Here is a 20,833-nt window from a genome sequence, read left to right as displayed (position 1 = left end):
TTCCACATATAAGTGATATCATACAGTATTTGTCTTTCTCTGTCTGACTTATTTCACTAACCTAATACCCTCTAGGCTCATCCACGTGGTTACAAATGGCAACATTTCATTCTTTTTTATGGCTGAGTAGTATTCCATTCCATCCACACAGCACATCTTCTTTATCCATAATGATAGCTAGTATTCATTAAGAACCTATTATGGGCCAGGCATTCCTGGACTATAAATCTTGTCCGTGGTTTTGCACCTGTTCTGCAGAGCTCTAAGATTCCATGGAGGGTCTCAGGAACTGCAGTGAAGAGCCAAAGGGAGACCAATGAGTTCACATGCAGGGCTGCTTCCTCTACTTCAACTAGATCAGTTTTGCTTTTACCTGTTTAATATGTTGATCCTCTACGTGAGATTTTGTTTGAAAAGTAGTATGTCTCTCAAAAATGTCAGAAAACGGGCTTCCCTGGTGGCGCAGTGGTTGAGAATCTGCCTGCCAATGCAGGGGACACGGGTTCGTGCCTTGGTCTGGGAAGATCCCACATGCCGCGGAACAACTGGGCCCGTGAGCCACAATTGCTGAGCCTGCGCGTCTGGAGCCTGTGCTCCGCAACAAGAAAGGCCGCGATAGTGAGAGGCCCGCGCACCGCGATGAAGAGTGGCCCCCACTTGCCGCAACTAGAGAAAACCCTCGCACAGAAATGAAGACCCAACACAGCCATAAATAAAATAAATAAATAAAAATAAAAAAATAAACAGGAGCTGTTGTTTAAAAAAAAAAAAATGTCAGAAAACTTCTACAGAGATATTGGATCAATATGGCAATATAAACAAACACATGTTCAACCAGCCTTCCCCTCCTGATCTAAACCCTAAAACTAACCTAAAGGATATATACATATATATATCTGTAGATATATAGATATTTGAAGATCATGTTGACTTACAAGATGAATTGCTCTAAATGGACCAAAAATTCTGCAGAAACTGCTGAAAGACAGAAAGTAGAACTGGGATAACACTGAAGGAGGGACCCACTGCCCAACACTAAAGAAGAGGGCACCTGTAAGTTGTGAGTCAGGCTTCAGTACTGCTCCAAGCTTGGGGAAAGCGCATACGGGGACGGGAGGCAGTCCCAAACCAACATTCAGTGTGATTTGGGTAGCATTACAGCAGTAGGAACAATCAGGCAGTTCCTCTTCTCCTCCTTCCACCTGTGCTACGCAGCAAACAGCAAAGGCAATTCCAATGGGACCCCCTGGGCATTATAAGCAGGATAGTAACCAAGAGGTGTGTGTACCCCAAAAGAAAGTGGGAGTTCCCGTGCCCAGAAGACGAGCTACTGATCCGCTCAGTCTGGTAGTATGTCCTGCCTCTCCCCTATAACCACAGGAAGCAGAAACATTGAACAGATACGCACTCAGACATACAGGCAAGGCTAAGAGACAACTGAAAATGCAAACAGAAGGACAACCGAGAAATCACCAAACATTTGAAGAAAAACAAAGAGCAGTCCCAGAAGGAAAGAATGGAGGGAACGAAGAAGAGGAAATATTCAAAAAACAACAGAATAAAACAGCTTATTGTCAATGAAAGACATGACACCTCCAATGAAAGACCCCATGAGTGCTGCTTAGAATGAATAGAAAAACAAACAAACAAACAAACAAACCCCAGATCACATCTAGACACTTGATGGTAACATTTCAGAAAAGCTCAATTAGTAACTTGCTTTTCTGTTTCTATTCAGTCTCCTAAAATTTGGTCACTTTATTGGACAAAGAAATTTTTTTGGTATTGTCTGCCAAGATGATGTAAGTTGGAATACTTTTAGCAAAGGAACCTGATACTCTTGGCTGTTTGACTGACACAGCCAGTAGTTGAGCCCCACGCTGGATAGTGTGAAGATGTGGCAAGAAGAGGCTGGATAGGCTAAATTTATAGTCATTGAATATAGATGTTTCTTTTTGTTCCAAATGATCTGTTTGGTATTTAATCTGCCTAGTTACTTATTGCCCCACAAGTAATCAGAACAAATGAAATAAAACAACCCATTTTGGATCTGTCCCAAACACTACTACAAATATCCCCTAAATATCCACTCATTTGAATGGTTTTGTTTTTTTTTAACAGCTCCACAAATTGTACATCCCAACTGTGACTCAGAATTATTGTTAATCAAGTTCAGAATTAAAAACGTGTTTTAGACATTCTACTAAAATATTTCCTTCAACTTAGAAAGAATTCATTAGAATTTTGAATGCCTTTTAAGCGTTTGTGGTTTGGGCCCTACATCATGTGTTATTTTATGAGTTCTCTTTGGAGAGCCAGCTTTTCTCCCTCATTCTTATCATCCTCTTATCATATTTGTTCAGATCTTCATTGAACATCTAACATGAACTGAAGATTGTTGATTCAGTCCCAAGTCTTTCGTCTTTTTCCATTAGGTGCAAGAGCAGTCCTTAGGACTGAGGAGTTTACAAAAATGAGTAAAGCACAGTTCCTGTAAACCCAGAAGTGTTTAAAATCTAGTAAATAAATATGAGAAATGTATAAAATCCAATGAGGATTCTCTCCCTCAGGAGAGAAAAAGATCATATTTGTTATGATCTAGGCCATGCTCATGTTATTTTTCTACATTGGTCTCTCCTGTAAGATTGTAATAATAACTACCATTTATTGGTACCTTCTGTACCCAAGAGAAGCTGGCATTTGATGACCTAGATGGGTGGGATGGGGGGAGGAGTGGGAGGGAGGTCCAAGAGGGAGGGGGTTTATGTATACATATAGCTGATTCACTTCGCTGTACAGCAGTAACTAACACAACATTGTAAAGCAACTATACTCCAATAAGAAAAATAAAAAAAAAGAAAGAAGCATCAGACTCAGAAAGGTCCGTTGACCTTGCCCAGTGTCACAAACTTCTAAGTGACAGAGCCTGGAATTGACCCGTCTACTTGACCATAAAGCCCTATTTATTTTTCCCCCAACTTAAACATACTCTTTCCTCTGTCTTGAGCATACATTCTATGTTCCCACCTCTCCCTTTACTATGGTCCATTCTCCTACTTTAGAAAAGAAAGGCATACACTCACTTATCTGGAATCTTCTTACGGTGCATTGTCCCAAGAAGTAAAAATCTCCTGGTTACCTACGGAAGGGACAATTCAAATGACTGGGGAAGCCTCCTTGAATAATTAATCAAAGCACATAAAAAAACTGCCCAATGCCTGTCTTCCTTATACATACTTCTGGTAAGAGCAAAATGTTGCTTTAGAACCAGGGTATTTTGGCTGATGTTGGGATATTCTGAATTAAATCAGAATGGGTAGTGGGGGTGACTGTACTTCTGCCCTTTTTGGACTACAATCAAAGAATGCAATGCCCTTGAAAATTCTATGAGAGCAAAGCAAACACAGCTTAAAAAATTTTTAAAGGAAAGCAATTCTTTTCAGATATTTAAAAAATACTCATCCTGGCACTTGTCATTAGCTAGAAAGAAAAGCACCTTCAAATAGCCTATGAACAGTGGTGGTAGCGATGCCGATTATTTTTCAGTGTAACTGGATTTTTTTAGGAATACCAACTTTTTAAAGATACATTGATTAACACCCACAGGTAAGATTTTTACAAGATTTTTCTCAGATTAGTTGTATATAATCCAATAGGGAGCTAAACCCTATTTTATCAAATCTAGATCATGAGATATTTATTCCGATTATAGTACATTCCCATTTTATTTCATCTTCTGAATTATTTAGTTTTTACTATCTCCTAATAACAGCAAGTGAATTTGCTAGCTGCTGGACCAATTAGTTATTAGCTATGTGACAGGGATGGGCTATGTGCTCATCAGCTGGGCTTCTTCTTCCTGAGGGTGCAGGAAAACCACATTTCCCTTTCTCCCCTGCAGTTAGATTGAGGCCACATGCCTGGGTTCCTATCACAGGAACATGAGCAGAAGTAATGGACACCACTTTCCAGGCCTAGTTATAAGCTCCCCCAGCACCACTATTCAAGCTCTCTCTTTCCCTTCTGCTGGGCCCATGGAGGTCAATATTGCAGATTACCAGATGAAAGGAACCAAGCCGCTGTTTTGAAGACAGCTGCCCCAGAGTCACCCTACTCTCACTGGGGCTATGAAATGAATGATAAATAGAACAGTGTGGGGCTTCCCTGGTGGTGCAGTGGTTAAGAATCCGCCTGCCAGTGCAGGGGACACGGGTTCGAGCCCTGGTCCAGGAAGATCCCACATGCCACGGAGCAACTAAGCCCGTGCGCCACAACTACTGAGCCTGCGCTCTAGAGCACGCGGCCACAACTACCGAGCCCACGTGCCATAACTACTGAAGCCCGTGCGCCTAGAGCCCGTGCTCCGCAACAAGAGAAGCCACCGCAATGAGAAGCCTGTGCACCGCAGCGAAGGGTAGCTCCCGCTCGCCGCAACTAGAGAAAGCCTGCGAGCAGCAACCAAAAATAAAATAAATAAATTTATTAAAAAAAAAATTAAGAAAAAAAGCAGTGTGGAGTTATTTTTTTTACAGCAGCTAGCTTTAATTACCCTGATTAATATAAACAGTGTATACTTTTATTAAGCATCTCAGATTTCGAATCATGTATTGTACATTTCCTAAAGAATATCATACCTGCTCTCATAGGTCTTGATTCATACATAACTTCTACTCTTAGCTGGATACTACATTGTATTACTGCAAATTAAGTAATGAAAAATGTATTACTTTGTTTCAATTAACTAATGTAAAATTAATTATATGAGAGTTATATCATTTTAATCTTGATTGCTTTTAGAAATATATTGTACAACATGGATTCTGTAACTTACTTCTCAGTGTTTTTGATACAATTCCTTAAAAGAAATATTAACACATCTGAACCGAAAAATAAAATAAGACTTTTTTTGACAGAAAATAAGTCAGATTTTAGTGATCAGCTTGCAAATGAGGACTGGCTTTGTCAATTAGGTCATATGGCTTTGTCATTTGTGGTCTGGTTGACCACAGGATAGGAGCACTTTCCATGTATTCAATGAAAGAAAGCTTTAAGTTTTGACATAACTATATTTAAAACATGTGATAAAAGTTTGTAAAAAATACTGTACTACCACAGATACTGAAATAAATATCTCCAATTTTTACTGAGTAAAAACTTAAATGAAGTGCTGCTGGGTGAAAGAATAAAAGGTATAATTAATAGTCACTTGATAATCTGTGACAAAGCCTTTTTGGTACAGTTTCAGAGACTGAGACTCTAATGTCTGTCTAATTAAACCCTTTATAAGTCAGATGGCTTCTAATTCATAGCTTTCAACAAAACTAAAAAGAGGACCTAATTGAATTATTAGCTGATAAATCTTTTAAGTAATTCTGGATAATAAATCACTCTATTATTTTTGACATCTAATTTGACAGAATTTCAAAGAATTGGGTGACATTGCCATAATTAAATTTTCTATTCTTATATTATTATTGTGAAAAACATCAATAGAATAGAAGTGGTACTCTGTCCCATTTTAGACATAATTAATATTCTTCCATGAGTACCTGAACTAATGGAAAAATAAATCCCCATTAATTTCAATAAGCGGTATATCCCTGAAAATTTCTACTTACGTGTTTGGCAATTATAAAAAATATTTAATATATTTATATTGTTTTAACCACTTGTATAACAATAATAATTATAACTACAGAAGTACTCTTTTTAACTTAGAGGGAACTAAAAAAATTAAAATCTATATCAGTACTTTTGCTTGAGACACATCATAAGGTGATCAATGAAAGACTTCTTGAGCACAAACACTTCTACATTACGGTAAAAGACTTATATTAGGGTGAAAAACTGGGGGAAATGGAATGCAAAGGAGTTCAGAAGTAAAAAGAAACAACGCTCATTTTCTGATTGCTAAAGAAGAGTTCATGTATTTTTAAAAAACGTGTGCTAGTCTCAAAGTTGCTAACATGCGATCATACTCTATTTATAACTTGATATTTTTTCTTGTGTATCTATTTTTTAAAAATTGGTTATGTTCTATATATTCTATGTATTGGTTATATTCTATGTTCTATGTATTCGTATTCTGGCTCTGCCACTCACCTATGACGAGAGCTTGGGTATGTGCTTATCTTTTCAGGGCCTTGGTTTCTTTTTTTCCCTATAAAATGTGAAAGTTGAACCACATCATTTGCAGGCCCCCTTACGTCTCTAATATTCTATAACTCTGTGACTAAAGACTCAGAAATATTCCTTTAGATGACTGAAAACAAAAAGTATCCAAATATGCATTTCCTCTTTTTCCCCTTTCTCATTTTCCTTCTTCCCTCCCAATACCACTAAGGCCCTGTTGGCATAGAGCAAAGATTGTTTGTTTTGAGGGATTTACTAAAATTGGTCTCATTATGTATCAGTTAATTACAGTAATTCATTGGCTTCCCTCAACCAAAAAATAATCAAACTATTCATGACATCATTATTCTCCCTAGTAATCGAAATCTGAAAAGCATATAATAAAGATAATATTTTCTAAAATAAAAAGATGATATTGGCACGATCCTGCTTCCTCCTTTTGAGGAAGCTAGAATCTTGAAATAGCTCATCAGAAATAGAAGTCTTTAGAATAGAAAAGTTGACCAGAAAGGCTATAATTGTTGTTAAAAAATATGTATGTGAGGTCCACTAGCACCGCCTTGTGCTATTTATAAAACAATGCAAGATATGATGTATAAATAGTACTATTTTGGTTTTAAATATTTCCATTTTGGTAACAGAATGTTGTGGTTTTTCATATGTGCAGTGAGAAAAGGTCCTGAAATATTAGTGCTGTGTTTTTCTTTCTTGCCCCATACTTCCGTGTAGTTACATGTACCCATGTTGACTTGTGGACAACTGAGATTGTTAGATCAGGGATTCAAAGAGAAAGAGACATTTAATATTCAATTGACTGACTTCCACAAAAGGGCAGAGTAGAGGAGGGAGCTCATGTGAGATGGTTGCTGACCAACCCTGGAGAGCTATGTGGAAGGGAGGCCAGTGACTGCAGCCCATCCCCACCATTCACGTGCGCATGCCTCTCTGTGTAGAAGAGCCACAGGTGCTACTGTCATCACTGTCAGGTCATCACAGCACCTGCACTCGGCCTCTTAGCTCATCCAGGTGAAGGATGTCCACCTGTGTCCTACGACTTTGGTAGCCTCCCATGTGAACTGCTGTCTGTTAAATTTTACCCTTGTTAACAGGACACAAAACATCTTTTCAAAATAGTGTGAGATCCTTCACCACCAGAGGACATTGAAAATGAAGAAGAAAGAGAAGCCACAGTTTTGGCACTTGGAAGAGTCTGCACCGGGAAACCCACCTCTGGTGTATGCATGTGTGTATATATATTTACATGTATATATTTATACTGGAGAAGTATTAGGGTCTTAAGACTAAATGAGATGGCATATAGGAAAATGCACAGTACTAATTCATCTATACATCCAATTAATAAAATTTTATTGAATACCTAATGAATATTTATTGAGCACCTACTATGTGCCAGGCACTGTCCTAGGTACTAGGGACATAGTAAACAAGATGGATGAGGTCTCTGTCTCATAAGCTTGCACTGTGGTGGGGGAAGACATAGTGTAAACAGATAAATAAGGTAATTTCAGTTACTGTAAGTGTCATGAAGAAAGTAAAAGAGGCCAATTGGATAGAAAGTGACTGGTTGGAGGGTGAAGGGAGCAACTGCAGGGAGGGTGGGCAAAGACAGCCTCTTTGGGGAGGGTAACACTGAATAATGAGGAGGACTTAGTCATGCAGAGACATTTGGAAGGAACAGATAGAGGGAACAGAAAGTGCAGAAGCTCTCAGGCACACAGTAGTTTAGCATGTTTTAGAAAGATGGCAAATGATGCAACCTCTGCAGACTCAGGAGTGGGGAGCCTCCTTCACTAAGATGATGGGGTCTTACAGCTGGCACAGAGTAAGTGCCTAATAAAGAAATGTGTCTTTGCTCTGACACATTACATTAGAAAATGTTTACTACATATTTAAAAAGAGTTTATAACGAAAAACTTCCCCTGCCCCCAGCTCCAGCCCTGCTTCCCAGAAGCAATCACCCTTATAATTTACTTTTGGTTCTTTTGACATATCTTTGAATATAGCATGCTCCTAATGTTATTTCTTCATGTATCAATTATAGATATTATCTATTTACTTCCTACAATGACAGAGAAGCATTTAGCCAAGAGAATTATGGTTATTTTTCTGCCTCTGCTGGTTACCTTTGCACCTATAAATAATAAACTTCTATGTCTTGTCCCTTCATATCTTGACTCCCAGATCATGAGACTGAGATATTATAGACCTAATTCTTCCTGCTGCTTCTCTTCCTCCACTCTTCCCTCCATGTTTCTGCTGGGCACAGCCTCCTATGCCCTATAAACTTTAGTAGTTCTAACTCTTTTTAGCAGTTATACAGGGCTCTTCAGGCTCTAGGTCCCACCTACTTTTTTCACCTCCTGACATTATCCACTTGCGCTATACTCACAGTTTTACTGAACTATGTACTTGCAGTTTTTGTAAACTTTTGTGTGCTCTTGTCTTTTTTTCTCATTGCCTCATATGTTTTCATTGCCGGGAAGGGCTTCCCTCTGCAATTCACTGGCAAATCCCATTCATTCATTTTAGCCTACATGCCACTTTATGAGATCTTCCTTGCTGGATGCCATTTATTAAATACAAAAAATATTTATTCAATGGCTGTTATATGCAAGGCACTGTTCTAGGTGTCAGGGCTATAGTGGTCCTAGACAGACATTCATGAGCTTGCATTCCAGTGACTTAATAAGCAGACTTAATAAAAATAACCACCGTGATGAAACACACGATGTGTCAGGACTTTACTAAATAACTCACAAATGCTATTTTAATCCTCACACCTTTATGGGACTTTAAGAAGTTAAATATCCTTCCTGAGGTCACTTCCTGTAAGTGGCTGAGCTTATACTCAAACTCAAATCTGCCTAACTTCAGAGGTGTCACTCTTAAATCATACTCATTCTGCAGCTACTACTCCTTGTACACTTCTACCATAACATTTGTCATACTGTTTTGAAACTGTGCATGGAGTTCCCCACATAAACCACAGGACATAAAAGAATTATTTGTGTGACTATTTTTTCAATTTTCTCAGGATGGTACAGAAGTAATACTGTTCCAGAGACACAGGAGTGAAATTAATGCATTACATACAGTGGGTGCCTTAGGGAATTAGGGATTAACTCTTGAAATCTCAGACTGAGAAAGGCTTGCTCTAAACTGAAGACGTCTTAAGGGTAGAGATACCTGCTGCGTAATGGGTGCTCGATAAATGTTCATTGAACCTTTTATTCAAACCTTTGTAATCAATACATACTGAGTTTTGGGGTTGAAAAACTATGTTAGTCCTGCGTTTGAAGGTGGCTTTGCAGCAGGAGCTAGGCACTCAGTCTTTTCAATAGAATTCCAAGGGTGTTCAGTCCAAACTTTAAGAGGCAGTAGAATGCAGTGGTTAATTGCACAGACTCTACAGCCAAACTACCCAGGTTCCAATTCCAATTCCACTGTTTACGGTTTATACAACAAATTATTATTTAACATGTGCCAGCCACTTTTATAAGTACTTTACAAACATTACCTGAACTAAACCTAACACCTCCATGTAGCAGATACCTTTACTATTCCTCAATAGTGCCATGTCTCAGTTTTCTCCTCAGTTAAATGCGGGATACTAATAACAAAATATAGGGTATGTAGGATTGAATGAGTGTAAAGTGCTTAGAATAGTATCCGGCACATAAAAAGTTAGCTATTACCACCAGTAGAGGCTGTGACCATCGGCTTGATGTAACTTAACAATTTTTTCATCTTATGCTAATGTTCACTTCAAGGGAATTATTTGGAATGGGGACTAAATCTTAAGCATCTCCCAGTCAAGTTGGCTCTACGTTTCTAAGGGAAAACCCAGTGGCTGGTGCTGAAATGGAAAACGTAGGAAAAAAATACCTCTGAAATCCGTCCAGTCTTCTGCATCTGCTCAGGCATCTCCCAAGTCCACATTATTGTCACCTCTTGCTGGGATGCCTGCAATAGCCTCCTAGCTGGTTCAACGGCATTCTCCTTGGCTGCCTTTATTCTCTGCTCCAGGAGATTAACCTTTTCAAAACACAGAGGCAAATCGTATTGTATAGTGCGCACACTTACAACAGTCCATTGATTTCTCATTGTTCTTAGAATAAGGACCCAAATCAGTAACTTAGCTGACTAAGTCTTGTGGGATCTAGCCTTGGCCCGTCCCTCTCCGTGGTATCTACCCACCCCAGTCACATCAGCCTTCGTTCACTGTTCAGCAAATATTTGTTTGATCACCATGTATTTATGGAGTCATTGAGGATACATCAGTGACAAAGAGAAACACAGTTTTTGTACTCATAGAACTTACCTTTAGGAGGTGGGAGAACAACAATGGCAACAAAAACCAGACATATAATAATTATTATAAAAACTATAATAATTGCTGGTTGTAAAAAGTAGGAAAATGGAATTGAGCCTGCAAATAAAAAAAGAGGGTCATTTGAGATAAGATGGACAGAAAGTCTTCTCTAAGCAGGTAATATTATATAGATGAGATGTAAAGGAGGAAGAGAAGTGAGCCACATGATGAATGGGGAGGAGAGAATTCAGGTGGACAGAACCCATGCAAAGGTTCACATATGCTGGAAACAGCCTGGTGTGTTTGAGGTACCCAGAGTAGATCAACTCACTGCACAAAGGTAAGAAAGTAGGGAGTGAGATTGGCTGGTGCCTGGTCCTGTAGGGCCTGGTAGGCCATTGTAAAGAATTAGGAAGTTTTTTCCCTCTTCTTTTTATTTTAGAAAAGCTCCAAGCTGTTTTTAAAAGTTGAAAGAGTGGCACAATGTACATCGCTATACCCTTTATTTAGATCCACAAATTATTAACTTTTTGCCACATTTGCTTTTTTGGTTCTATTTTCTCTGTTCTCTGTTCTTTTGTTCTCCCTAACATCCTTCTATTTTGTTTTTGTTTTATTTTCCCCCCAAATCTTCTGAAGGTAAGTAGTTGCAGACACTGTGACACTTTGCTGCTAAATACTGAAGCAAACATATTCCCAAAACAAAGACATGCTTCTACATAGTCACAAATTATCACACGTCCAAAATTTAATATTGATTCAGTATCATCTACGTTGTAGTCCATATTTATATTTCCACAATTGTCCACAAATTGTTTTTTGCAGTTACTTTTTAAAAAAATCTATGAACCAATCAAGATTCATGAATTTCATTTAGCAACATCTGTCTCCTGACTAAAGCAATCCACCATCTTTTGATTTTCTCTTTCCCGAACACTGACATTTTTGAAGAGCCTGGGTCTGTTGTCTTGTAAGATGCTCTACCTTCTGATTGTTGCCTCATGATTAGATTCAGGTTAAACACTGCTGGCACAAATAGTACCAGGTGATAGATAGTCCCATTACTGGTGATGTTTCCTCACTTGATTAAGGTATGTCTCATAAATAAATCTCTACATTGTAAAGTTACCTTTTCCCCTAATTAAGAGTTAATCTCTAGGGTGATTCTTTGAGATAGTGTTAATATCCTGCTCCCCAACAACCTTTTAGCCAATGGTTTAGCATCCTTTATCCATTGTTTTAGTATTCTTTGATAAGTTTTATCTACGTCAATTTTTACAATGGGAGTTGCAATATGGGGAATATTTTAATTTGTTATTCTTTTTGCATTCATTAACTGGCATTCTTGTGTAAAGAAGAGCTTTTCACTGTTAGTCCTTTTCTCCCCCATCCATCCCCCTAACGAAGAGGACTTAAAAAATTAAACCTGTTTTAATCTATTACCATCATTATTCTTATTCTTTTTGATGTTCAAATTGTTCCAAGCATGGTTAGTGGAAGCCCCTTTAGGCCAGATCCAGTGTCCTTTTGAAATGACCCTATTAATCTCTAAGGACTTCTTTGCTTTCTGACAAGAATGTTCTAGGCTCACTTTATAATTTCCCTGCTCCAGTCCTGGAATCAGCCTTTTCTCCAAGGAGTACTGGTTCTTTTTAGTGATAAATGGTATTTAGAAACCATTTGGGTGGCTTGGTCCTAGGGGTGCTCATTGTTACTGGGGTGCCAGGGCTTCCAGGCCTTCAGGCCCTCTCAGTGGACCCAATTAAGATAAAAAAATAATAATAATAATGTCATTCCACTACCAACTCAAATCCGTCATCATGGGGTTCTTCCTTACTTTCTATCATACCACATTTGTTATTTCCCTTCTCCCACAGTGAGAACCCTGGTACCAAACAACATGAATATATTTACTCCTTTGCTTCTTCCTGTAACACATGTATAATAGATTCAAAATTACTAAACCAATACCCCTTTCAACATCAAACCTACTAAACCAAGTTATTGATTTCTTTGCATTTCTTTTGCTCTTACATTGGATCCCACAACTCCTAACTCCAGTATATAGAGTACTACGCTCAAGTTAATTGAACAAGTTCTTTTTCTCTGTGTGGCTATGCTGACAATTTGATATACAGGTAAGTTCATCTTTTTCTTTGTGTTAAATTTTAGGGCTTGCTTTTATTTCCATTGTTTTAGATTTAATTTTTTGAAAAGGCAAAACTCTTTTTTTAAAATTTATTTATTTTTGACTGCATTGGGTCTTCATTGCTGCACGCGGGCTTTCTCTAGTTGCAGTGAGCGGGGGCTACTCTTCGTTGCAGTGCTTGGGCTTCTCATTGCAGTGGCTTCTCTTGTTTTGGAGCACAGGGTCTAGGCACACGGGCTTCAGTAGTTGTGGCACATGGGCTCAGTAGTTGTGGCTTGCAGGCTCTAGAGCGCAGGCTCAGTAGTTGTGGTACATGGGCTCAGCTGCTTTGTGGCATGTGGGATCTTCCAGGACCAGGGATCAAACCCATGTCCCCTGCATTGGCAGGCGGATTCTTAACCACCAAGCCACCAGGGAAGTCCTCTTTTTTTTAAAAAGAAGTTTATTCAGAGAGCCACACTCCCATCACTAATCCTTGCAAAATATTCCCATCCCCTGTAGATAACCATTTTCAACTAATTTTCTGTTTTATAGTTTTTGTATTTCTATCTTCAAAAATAGGCCAAAAACGGGTGTGTGGTATACATACATATAAGTATGTAGACTCTCATTTCTCCTTCTTGCTTACACAAAAGTTAGCATACTTTGTATATTCTTTTGCACCTTTTCTTCACTGAACCATATAAATATTATTTTATTCTAAAAATTCATTGAAGGGCTAGGGACTGACATGATCATTTCCATTTTAAGATTGGTTTCATTGCCCTATAAAGAATGGAGAACAAGACCTGAAGCAGGTAGACCAGATGGGAGGCTGCAGTGGTCGGAGCAATGAAAAGGGAAAGGAGCATTTATTTCACTTATAACACAAAAGTACAACAGATACATTTATGAGCTGGATGAGAGTGGTGAGGGAAAAGGAAGACTCAAAATGATTCTTTCTCATGAGTAACTGGGTAGATACATGGTGGTGTCATTTACCGAGACAGAGATTTGGGAGGAGAGGCTTTAAGTTTTGGAATGAAAAATCAAGGTCCCATACTGAATATGTTAAGTTAGAGATGTCTGTTATACATCCAGGTGGAGATGGTAAGTGGATAATGAGATATTTGCATTTGGTTGAAGTTCAGAGGAGAGGTCTGGGGAGGATAAGGAATTTAGGAGTTATCAGTATAAAGATATTTAAATCCATGGGAGTTGATGAGTTTGCCAAGAGGAATATTGTAGAGGGGAGAAAAAGGTGGGGGAGAGGGGAAGCTCAAAACCAAGCTCTGAGGATTCCCATAATTTAGAGCTTAGGTAGAAGAGACAGAAAAGGAGACTAAGCTGGGCAGCTATTAAGGTTAAGAGTAAACAAGGAGAGAATGACCTTTTGCTGACCCAGAGGCCAAGTGAAGTTTCAAGGCTGAAACATTTAACTGTGTGGATGAAACAAACTGTGTGGAATGCTTCTGGGAGCTAGAATAAAATAAGACAGAGAATCCATTGGATTTTGTATAGTATTATCCTGCCCCTGTGCCTGGTATTACGTTCCCTAGGCCTGGAGTGCTTACTCCTCTCCTTTTTAAACCTAGTTAATGCCGAATGACCCTTGGAGAGCCAGATCAAACATTATTTGCTCAGGTTCCCCTGTGACACAGTCTTACAGCTCTAAACATTTCTTTCAAACCACTCAGTACAGTTGTAATTTCTCAATTATTTGTCTTTGCAATTTTTTCTCAATTATTAGAATATAAGCTCCTGGAGGGTTAGGGTCTGTTTTGCTGAACATAAATAAATGTAGCACCTGGAGGGCTCAAGAGCTGGAAATCAGTAACAGCTAGTAAAAGCAATAAAGCCATTATGAGGTACAGCAGGAAGGGCAGATTTAGGGGTAGAAGTGCCTGAAGGAGAAATGGAGACTTTGACACAGAGGCCCCTAAAGACTTAAGTTCCAGCCGGAACAGTAAAACACAGTTTTATTCTATCTTCCCCCTTTCTTCCCTTTCACACCTACTTTCTCTGTTCATTTTTACTCCTGGTCCTGCATCCTCTTCTCTACTCCAAACTGGCTCACCACAAATATGATTCTTTTGTGGATAAAGAAGGCAAACTGAATTAAGGAGACAGTGGAAAGTTAGAGAAGGAAGGGGGAGGTTATGGGAAATATAAATACAGAATAAGAAAAGGAAGACAGTAAGCTCATCAAACCAGGTACTATTCTACAAATGCTACCAACCAAGTAAGAGTCAAAAATAAGATCACATGTGAGAGGGTGGGTCTTGAAGTCATTCAGCTGAGTTTAAAATCCCAGTTCCACCATTAATAGCTGTATGCCTTTGAGCAAATTACTTAATCATATGAACTCAGTTTCCTCAAAACCTATAAAAGGGGCATAATAACAGTACCTACCTCACAGGGTTGTTCTCAGGATCAGTACGACAATCAGTTTTAAAAGCTTAGCACCATGACTGGCACAAGGTAAATGCTCAATTAACGTTAGCAGTTACTTTTCTTTAAAATGAAGTACAGCAAGGAGAGATGGCCTAAGTAGCAAATACTTGTCATATGACTGTAATAACACCGCATCAAAAGAAGAGGATCACTTTAAAAGAAGCAGATAAGATGTACTGGCACTTACATTTCGGGCACTGCAAAGACCTTGCCTGTGCATGGAAGATTGTCACAGTACAGCGCCTCACGCCGGTAGTTGCTTTATATTTTCAGAATGGCAAAAACAAAAAAACAAAAAGAGAAAGAATGCTTTTGAAAATCTTTTCTGGGAAAAATGTATCTCGTCCACGAGGGCCGCTGTGGACGACAGGTAGGATCATGCAGCGAAGGAAGTGACCCTCCGAGTGCGGGCAGCGCTCGTTCTAAGTGACTCTCCCGATGCGGAGCCTATTCCGGCCCGCAAGGACAAGGCCCGCCATTCGTCCGCTGGTCCCTAGTGTAGTCGCGGGGCTAAGTGTAGCAGCTACCTCACCTCGGGGCCTCCGCCACGTCTTTATTGTCTCCAGGATGGAATCCGAGATCCGCGCCGCCGCCAACAGAGGGTGGTACCCACCGCAGCCCCGAGGCAGCGCCCTACCCAGCCCGGCAAGCAGAGCCCCGCGGGAAGCTCCGCCCACTGGCCGCTCACCAGGCCGCTTCCGCCCATTGGTCGCCCGGCATTCCGAGACCCGCCCCCAAATTTGAAAGCTTCTCCCGGGAGCGGGTGGGAAGCCCACAGCTCTAGCCGGCGGCGCTCCGGGGCGTCTTTCCGGAAGCTCCGCCCACTCCCAGCGTTCCGTTTGAATTTGAAAACGAAAATAAGTCGGTGAAGCTCCCAGACTGGGCCGGCAGGGCAACGTTTGAGTGTGAGGGTACGCGGAAGGAGGTGGGGGACTGCGCACATACCAGGTGAGGTGAGGAAAGATCTCAGGCAGTGTGAGCACCTTCCGACGGGGCTCGGGACACCCCTGAGGTCACTCTCAGGAACTGGGTTGCGGAGCAATGAAGACGCCTGGGCCAGCGGGTGCGCTTTGGGGGGTTGAGCCGTTGTACTCGCGTTAGGATTTAAATCTGGTCTCCGCCGCTTATTGGCTGTGTGACGCAAGGCAACGTCTTTAATCTTTCTGGGCCAGTTTCCTCATCTGTAAGAGGGGGTAATAATAGAACCTACCTCTTCGGGCTCTTATGAAGATAAAATGATAATGTGTAAACCTGTTAGAAAGTGCCGGTGTATAGTAGGCACTAAGTATTTGCAATCATTAATATTTTTATTATTGTTGCTTCTGTTAGTGTTGAGGATCAGGCCTCCATTGCCAAATCTGGTGTCCTGAATCCCTAAGGTGAGCAGTTTGCTCGGCAAGTGACGTGCTGTTATTTGGGAGGGATGGGGGCCGTGTGGTGGCCGTCTGTGCAGTTATTTACAGGCTGCTGCCGGTGCCCGGGGCTCGCCCTTCTTGGGCTTTGCAGTGCTAAGCGGAAGGGGGTGTGTGTGACGAGTGCAATGACTGCTGTCATCCCCCAGTTTGGGAGGTTTCCCCCATCTCGTTCTACTTTTTGGCTCAGTGATTCCTGCCTGGTGCAGTTCTTTAGTATTCCTTACTGAAGGACTAATTGACAAAAGGTCATGCCTTATAGGTTAGCTTGTTTTTAATTCCCAAGGTGATCAAATTCAGGTTTGTTTTTGTTCTTAAAACAAGGTAGCATGTTCACCCCGAAGCAGCATAACAGTGTGTACTTTTTATTAGATGTCCAAGACCTGAGACTTCAGCTTGCAAAATAATGTAAAGGACTCATCAGTTGTGAAGACGTTTTTTTTGAGACTATAGTTTGTGGATGACATTCAGAAACGTCATTCAGTAGCAGATTTTATTTTTCATCAGTCTTCAACCATGAAATCTCACTGGAGAGAAGATAAAATATGCTGTTTCTCAGTCGTGGGAACAGCCTTCTGAAATGAGAAATGAGGTCTTGAACCTTGCTGTTGCTAAAGATAATATCAGAAAAGAGTAAGACCAATTTTTTTTTTTTTTTTTTTTTTTGCAGAGAGGATTTTATTTATTATTATTAAGCCACTATACACGGAGTTTTTATCACATTAAATCTCTGAATTTGTTGTAGGGGATACAGAGTAGTATAAGACAAGGTCCTTGCCCTCAAGAAGTTTCTAGTCTAGTTGGGGAGGCCACACATAAGTAGAAGTTAACTAAAAGTACAGGAAGTGATAGTACATCTCATTAATTTTATAATTGTTAAGAGGCAGTTTATTCATTGAAAACTGAACATATGAGCACGTACAAACTACTGTAACCTTACTTTTTTAAGGAGGTACAATATTCTTTTTAACTTAGTAATTTCATAAAAGACTTATCAATATGTTTTTTTTAACCAAAAATTAATTGAAGGCAAAGATTGAAGCTTACCTTCCAGTTTCCTGGGCATTTCTATGAAATTTGAGTTATGAAATGTCAAGCCAGTACTTTCATTTTTTTGCACACTTTTCTCCCATATTCTAGATCAGTGATTATTTTTTATTCTATCAGATACCTTTTTTCTTAATTTTCACCCATAAATTGCATGTTTGAAATACTCTATCAACTGCATTTAAGTAATTTTCTCATTTTGATTACATCACTGATTATACAATAAAAAAAGCAATAAAGATATTAAACTTACTTAATTGTATGATTGGGTGATCTTGTAGTTTGCTGGGTTTTGTTGAAGGTAAATGTGTAATTTCTTTAACTCTTTTTGCAATTTAGGAAAAACAAAACCAAAAACAGCCCTGTTGTATTGAATTTGGGGGGTTTCAGGACTGATCAAGGGAAAAGATACACTGCAAGGTGGCAGTAACACACGAGGAGCTTTACTGGGGTAGCGCTTTGACAGGATTGCGTGCTTGGGAAGTTGCCCACAGCATGAGACTTTCCAGAGACTAGAGTGAAGGGCCAGTCACCTAGAAGGGGAAGAGGGTAAGGGAATTGGGGAGGGGTGGGGGTAATAGGAGAGGGAGCTCTGGGTAAGTGATATTGCTCAGCAGCACAGTGGCCAGTCACTATGTCAGAGAACTCCAAAGGGTAGCAGTGGCTTGGGGTCTTATCATCCTGGATTTCATCTGTGGCTAGCAGATGGTTGGGTGCAGTTTCATGGTTTGTGGGAACCAGTTGGGCTCTAAATGGCTAAAAATGAGCTTATTTTGGCTATATGTAAAGCAAACAGATGTGTAAAAATTTGAGTTTGACACCTCACTGGGTTTTTGAACTAATGATGTTGGCCTGCTGTGAAGAAGTAAACAACGCAGGGCCAGTATACAGGGGCCATCTTTGGCTCATTTATTTAACCCCCATGGTTGCCCATTACTAACTACCTTCTTGAGCCAGGAACTCTAGTGGGCAGTCACTGTTCTGAATATTTTATAATATTCAAAGAATAGAGTGCTCTCTCCATTTCTCCCTGGTATTGTGCACCTAGTAGATTCTCAGTAAATATTTTAATGTTAATATTTTTTTTATATGGTTCTTGTTTTTGTCTGACTTATTTCACTTAGCATAATACCCTCAAGTTCAAACTATGTTGTTGCAAATGGCAAGATTTCATTCTTTTTAATAGCTGAGTAATATTCCATTGTGTGTGTGTATCACTTAATGTTAATATTTTATCAGTGAAGGTTACCCCTAAGTTTACCTTTAAATTTAGTGACTTGATGTTTAATTTAGTTGTAATAGTTTACTGATGCATTATTCCATGTTCACCTTAATTTTTAAGACCTGTGATGTATCAGGTACTGTTTTGAATATGTTCACATACGTTATTTCACTTTTTACTTGCATTATTTGGAAGAATTCAGTTGAAAGTAATTGTCCAGATTACTGACTCCTAATTGCTAAAACATTACAAAGTCTGTAAGTAACATTCTTCAGAAGACACTAAGTAACTAAAATAATACAAGGTTATAATTTACTCCACCCTTACCGTTTGACTTCTGAGAGGATTTCAGGCAGAGTCTGAATGTTTTATACTCTCTTACTTTATGGATTACCTTTACTCATGAAATCTCTTTGGCTGAATCTACCCATAGGTTGCAGCACATGAATAGTAGTGGTAAGCTGTATCCAGTATTATTTGATTTAGAATCTGTAAATAATTGTCTTTTGTCTTTTCCATGGGTCATCATGTTATAGATGAAATAGTCTAATGTTTTCCTTTTGGAAATGTAGTTACATGGCAAGAAGTAGTGGGCTGGACTCACAGACTTTATAAACTATGGATAGCTTATATGCTGATTTATTAAGGTTATCTAAGAAAGTTACTGTTATTCTTGCAGAATGGAATCTAATGTAAATCAAGATGGGGTGCCTAGACCATCTTATGTTTTCAGTGCTGACCCAGTTGCAAGGCCTTCGGAAATAAATTTTGATGGCATTAAGCTTGACCTCTCTCGTGAATTTTCCTTAGTTGCTTCGAGCACTGAGGTAAGTACAAGAAAAGTATTATGTTGATTATCATGATTGAATGCAAATGGGCACACACACACACAAACACACACACACACACACTTGTGGACAGGTACAACTAGAGCAGAGCTTTCCAAACTTTGTAGGTTTAAGGCAAACTTCTATCTCAGCAATTTTTTCATGGTGCCCTAAATACATAACAGTTCCTTTTCACATAGTAGGTGCAGACATCTTAATGACTATTTATGCCCTGACCTAGTAGCCATTTGAGAAAAAAATAACTTATGAAATTTTTAAATATTAGTTTTCAATAACCACAGTTACTTACTAATGGGCTATGTGTGCATTTTGGGTGCTGCACAACTACTCAAGCTTTGGAATCAAATTAGACACTGCCACCTGCATTTCCTGTTCTTCATTGTTTTGGGGTCGTACTTGCTTTTTATCACAGCCACCACTGGAAAATCCAGCTTCACTAAGATATGACATCATCAAAAGAAATAGTGTGATCTAAGGTTGAAACTGAACTTCTTCAAGCTAATAGTTCATGGTGTTCAACATGTGTCAAGTACCGCTGTGGTTCCCTAAGAATTGTAAAATATTCCACTATGCCCCTAGGAATTGCAGGCCTTAGTTTAAAAAATAATGCAGGTTAAAAAAAAATTAACTTAGTAGTGTTTAAGAAATAAGTCTTTCTACTACCCTACCTACTGTCACTATGTTTGCTGTGTTTATAGACTTTTTCTTATACATTTACTTTCAATCCATTTATATTCTATTTATTACAGATTAGATTATTAATTTCAATGCCTTAGAGAGATGGACTAACCCATTTTATAAAGAAAGATGGAGGGGGAAAGAGGAGTATAGGGAACATAGATAAAAGGATAATAATTATTTAATACCTATCATGTGCTAGGCTCTTTAGCTCATTTAATCATAGATAAAGAAAAGAGAGGAAGGGATAAATGCCTCTTGGTGTATAAATGGAATTATACATTACTAGACTTTTGTGTGTGCCTTCCTTCATATAATACAAGGGTTGGTAAATAATGGCCTGGTTTTGTATTGCCTGTTTTTGTATTGCTTACAAGCTAAGAATGGTTTTTACATTTTTAAATGGTTGAAGAAAAAAAATCAAAAGAAAAATCATGTTTCATGATTTAAAAATTATATGAAATTCAAATATCACAAGTCATATTTATTGGTTTACTTATTTTCTAGGTCTGCTTTTGCAACAGAGTGGCAGAGTTGAGTAGTTGTGACAGACTGTAGGGCCTGTAGAGCCTAAAATAT

General features: G+C 39.1%; 2 protein-coding genes across 12 annotated transcripts in view; one reads left to right on the top strand and one right to left on the bottom strand.

The window, feature by feature from the left end:
* The window catches only part of PANK1 (pantothenate kinase 1), a 111,177-nt gene extending 95,464 nt beyond the window's left edge, over positions 1–15,713 (bottom strand). The window contains exons 1-3 of one of the 5 annotated variants that reach the window (XM_036829704.1): positions 15,580–15,713; positions 15,235–15,306; positions 10,039–10,188 (exon numbers count right to left, since the gene is read on the bottom strand). In XM_036829704.1, coding sequence (XP_036685599.1) covers positions 10,039–10,188; positions 15,235–15,267 — 183 coding nt within the window. In that variant the 5' untranslated portion in view covers positions 15,268–15,306; positions 15,580–15,713. Of the gene's footprint in view, positions 1–3,083; positions 3,140–10,038; positions 10,189–15,234 lie in introns of all 5 variants that reach the window. The other 4 variants (XM_036829700.1, XM_036829701.1, XM_036829706.1 and 1 more) reach the window with 4 other exon arrangements.
* Positions 15,714–15,905: 192 nt separating this feature from the next.
* The window catches only part of KIF20B (kinesin family member 20B), a 75,786-nt gene continuing 70,858 nt past the window's right edge, over positions 15,906–20,833 (top strand). For 2 of the 7 annotated variants that reach the window (XM_036829696.1, XM_036829691.1), the window contains exons 1-2: positions 17,015–17,092; positions 19,408–19,555. In XM_036829696.1, coding sequence (XP_036685591.1) covers positions 17,040–17,092; positions 19,408–19,555 — 201 coding nt within the window. In that variant the 5' untranslated portion in view covers positions 17,015–17,039. Of the gene's footprint in view, positions 16,001–16,382; positions 16,427–17,014; positions 17,093–19,407; positions 19,556–20,833 lie in introns of those variants that run through there. The other 5 variants (XM_036829697.1, XM_036829695.1, XM_036829692.1 and 2 more) reach the window with 4 other exon arrangements.

The sequence above is a fragment of the Balaenoptera musculus genome, chromosome 16 (assembly GCF_009873245.2).
Source record: "Balaenoptera musculus isolate JJ_BM4_2016_0621 chromosome 16, mBalMus1.pri.v3, whole genome shotgun sequence".
Taxonomy (NCBI): Eukaryota; Metazoa; Chordata; class Mammalia; order Artiodactyla; family Balaenopteridae; genus Balaenoptera; species Balaenoptera musculus.
Note: the sequence above shows the minus strand (reverse complement) of the source record. Positions and strands in the feature narration are given on the sequence as shown.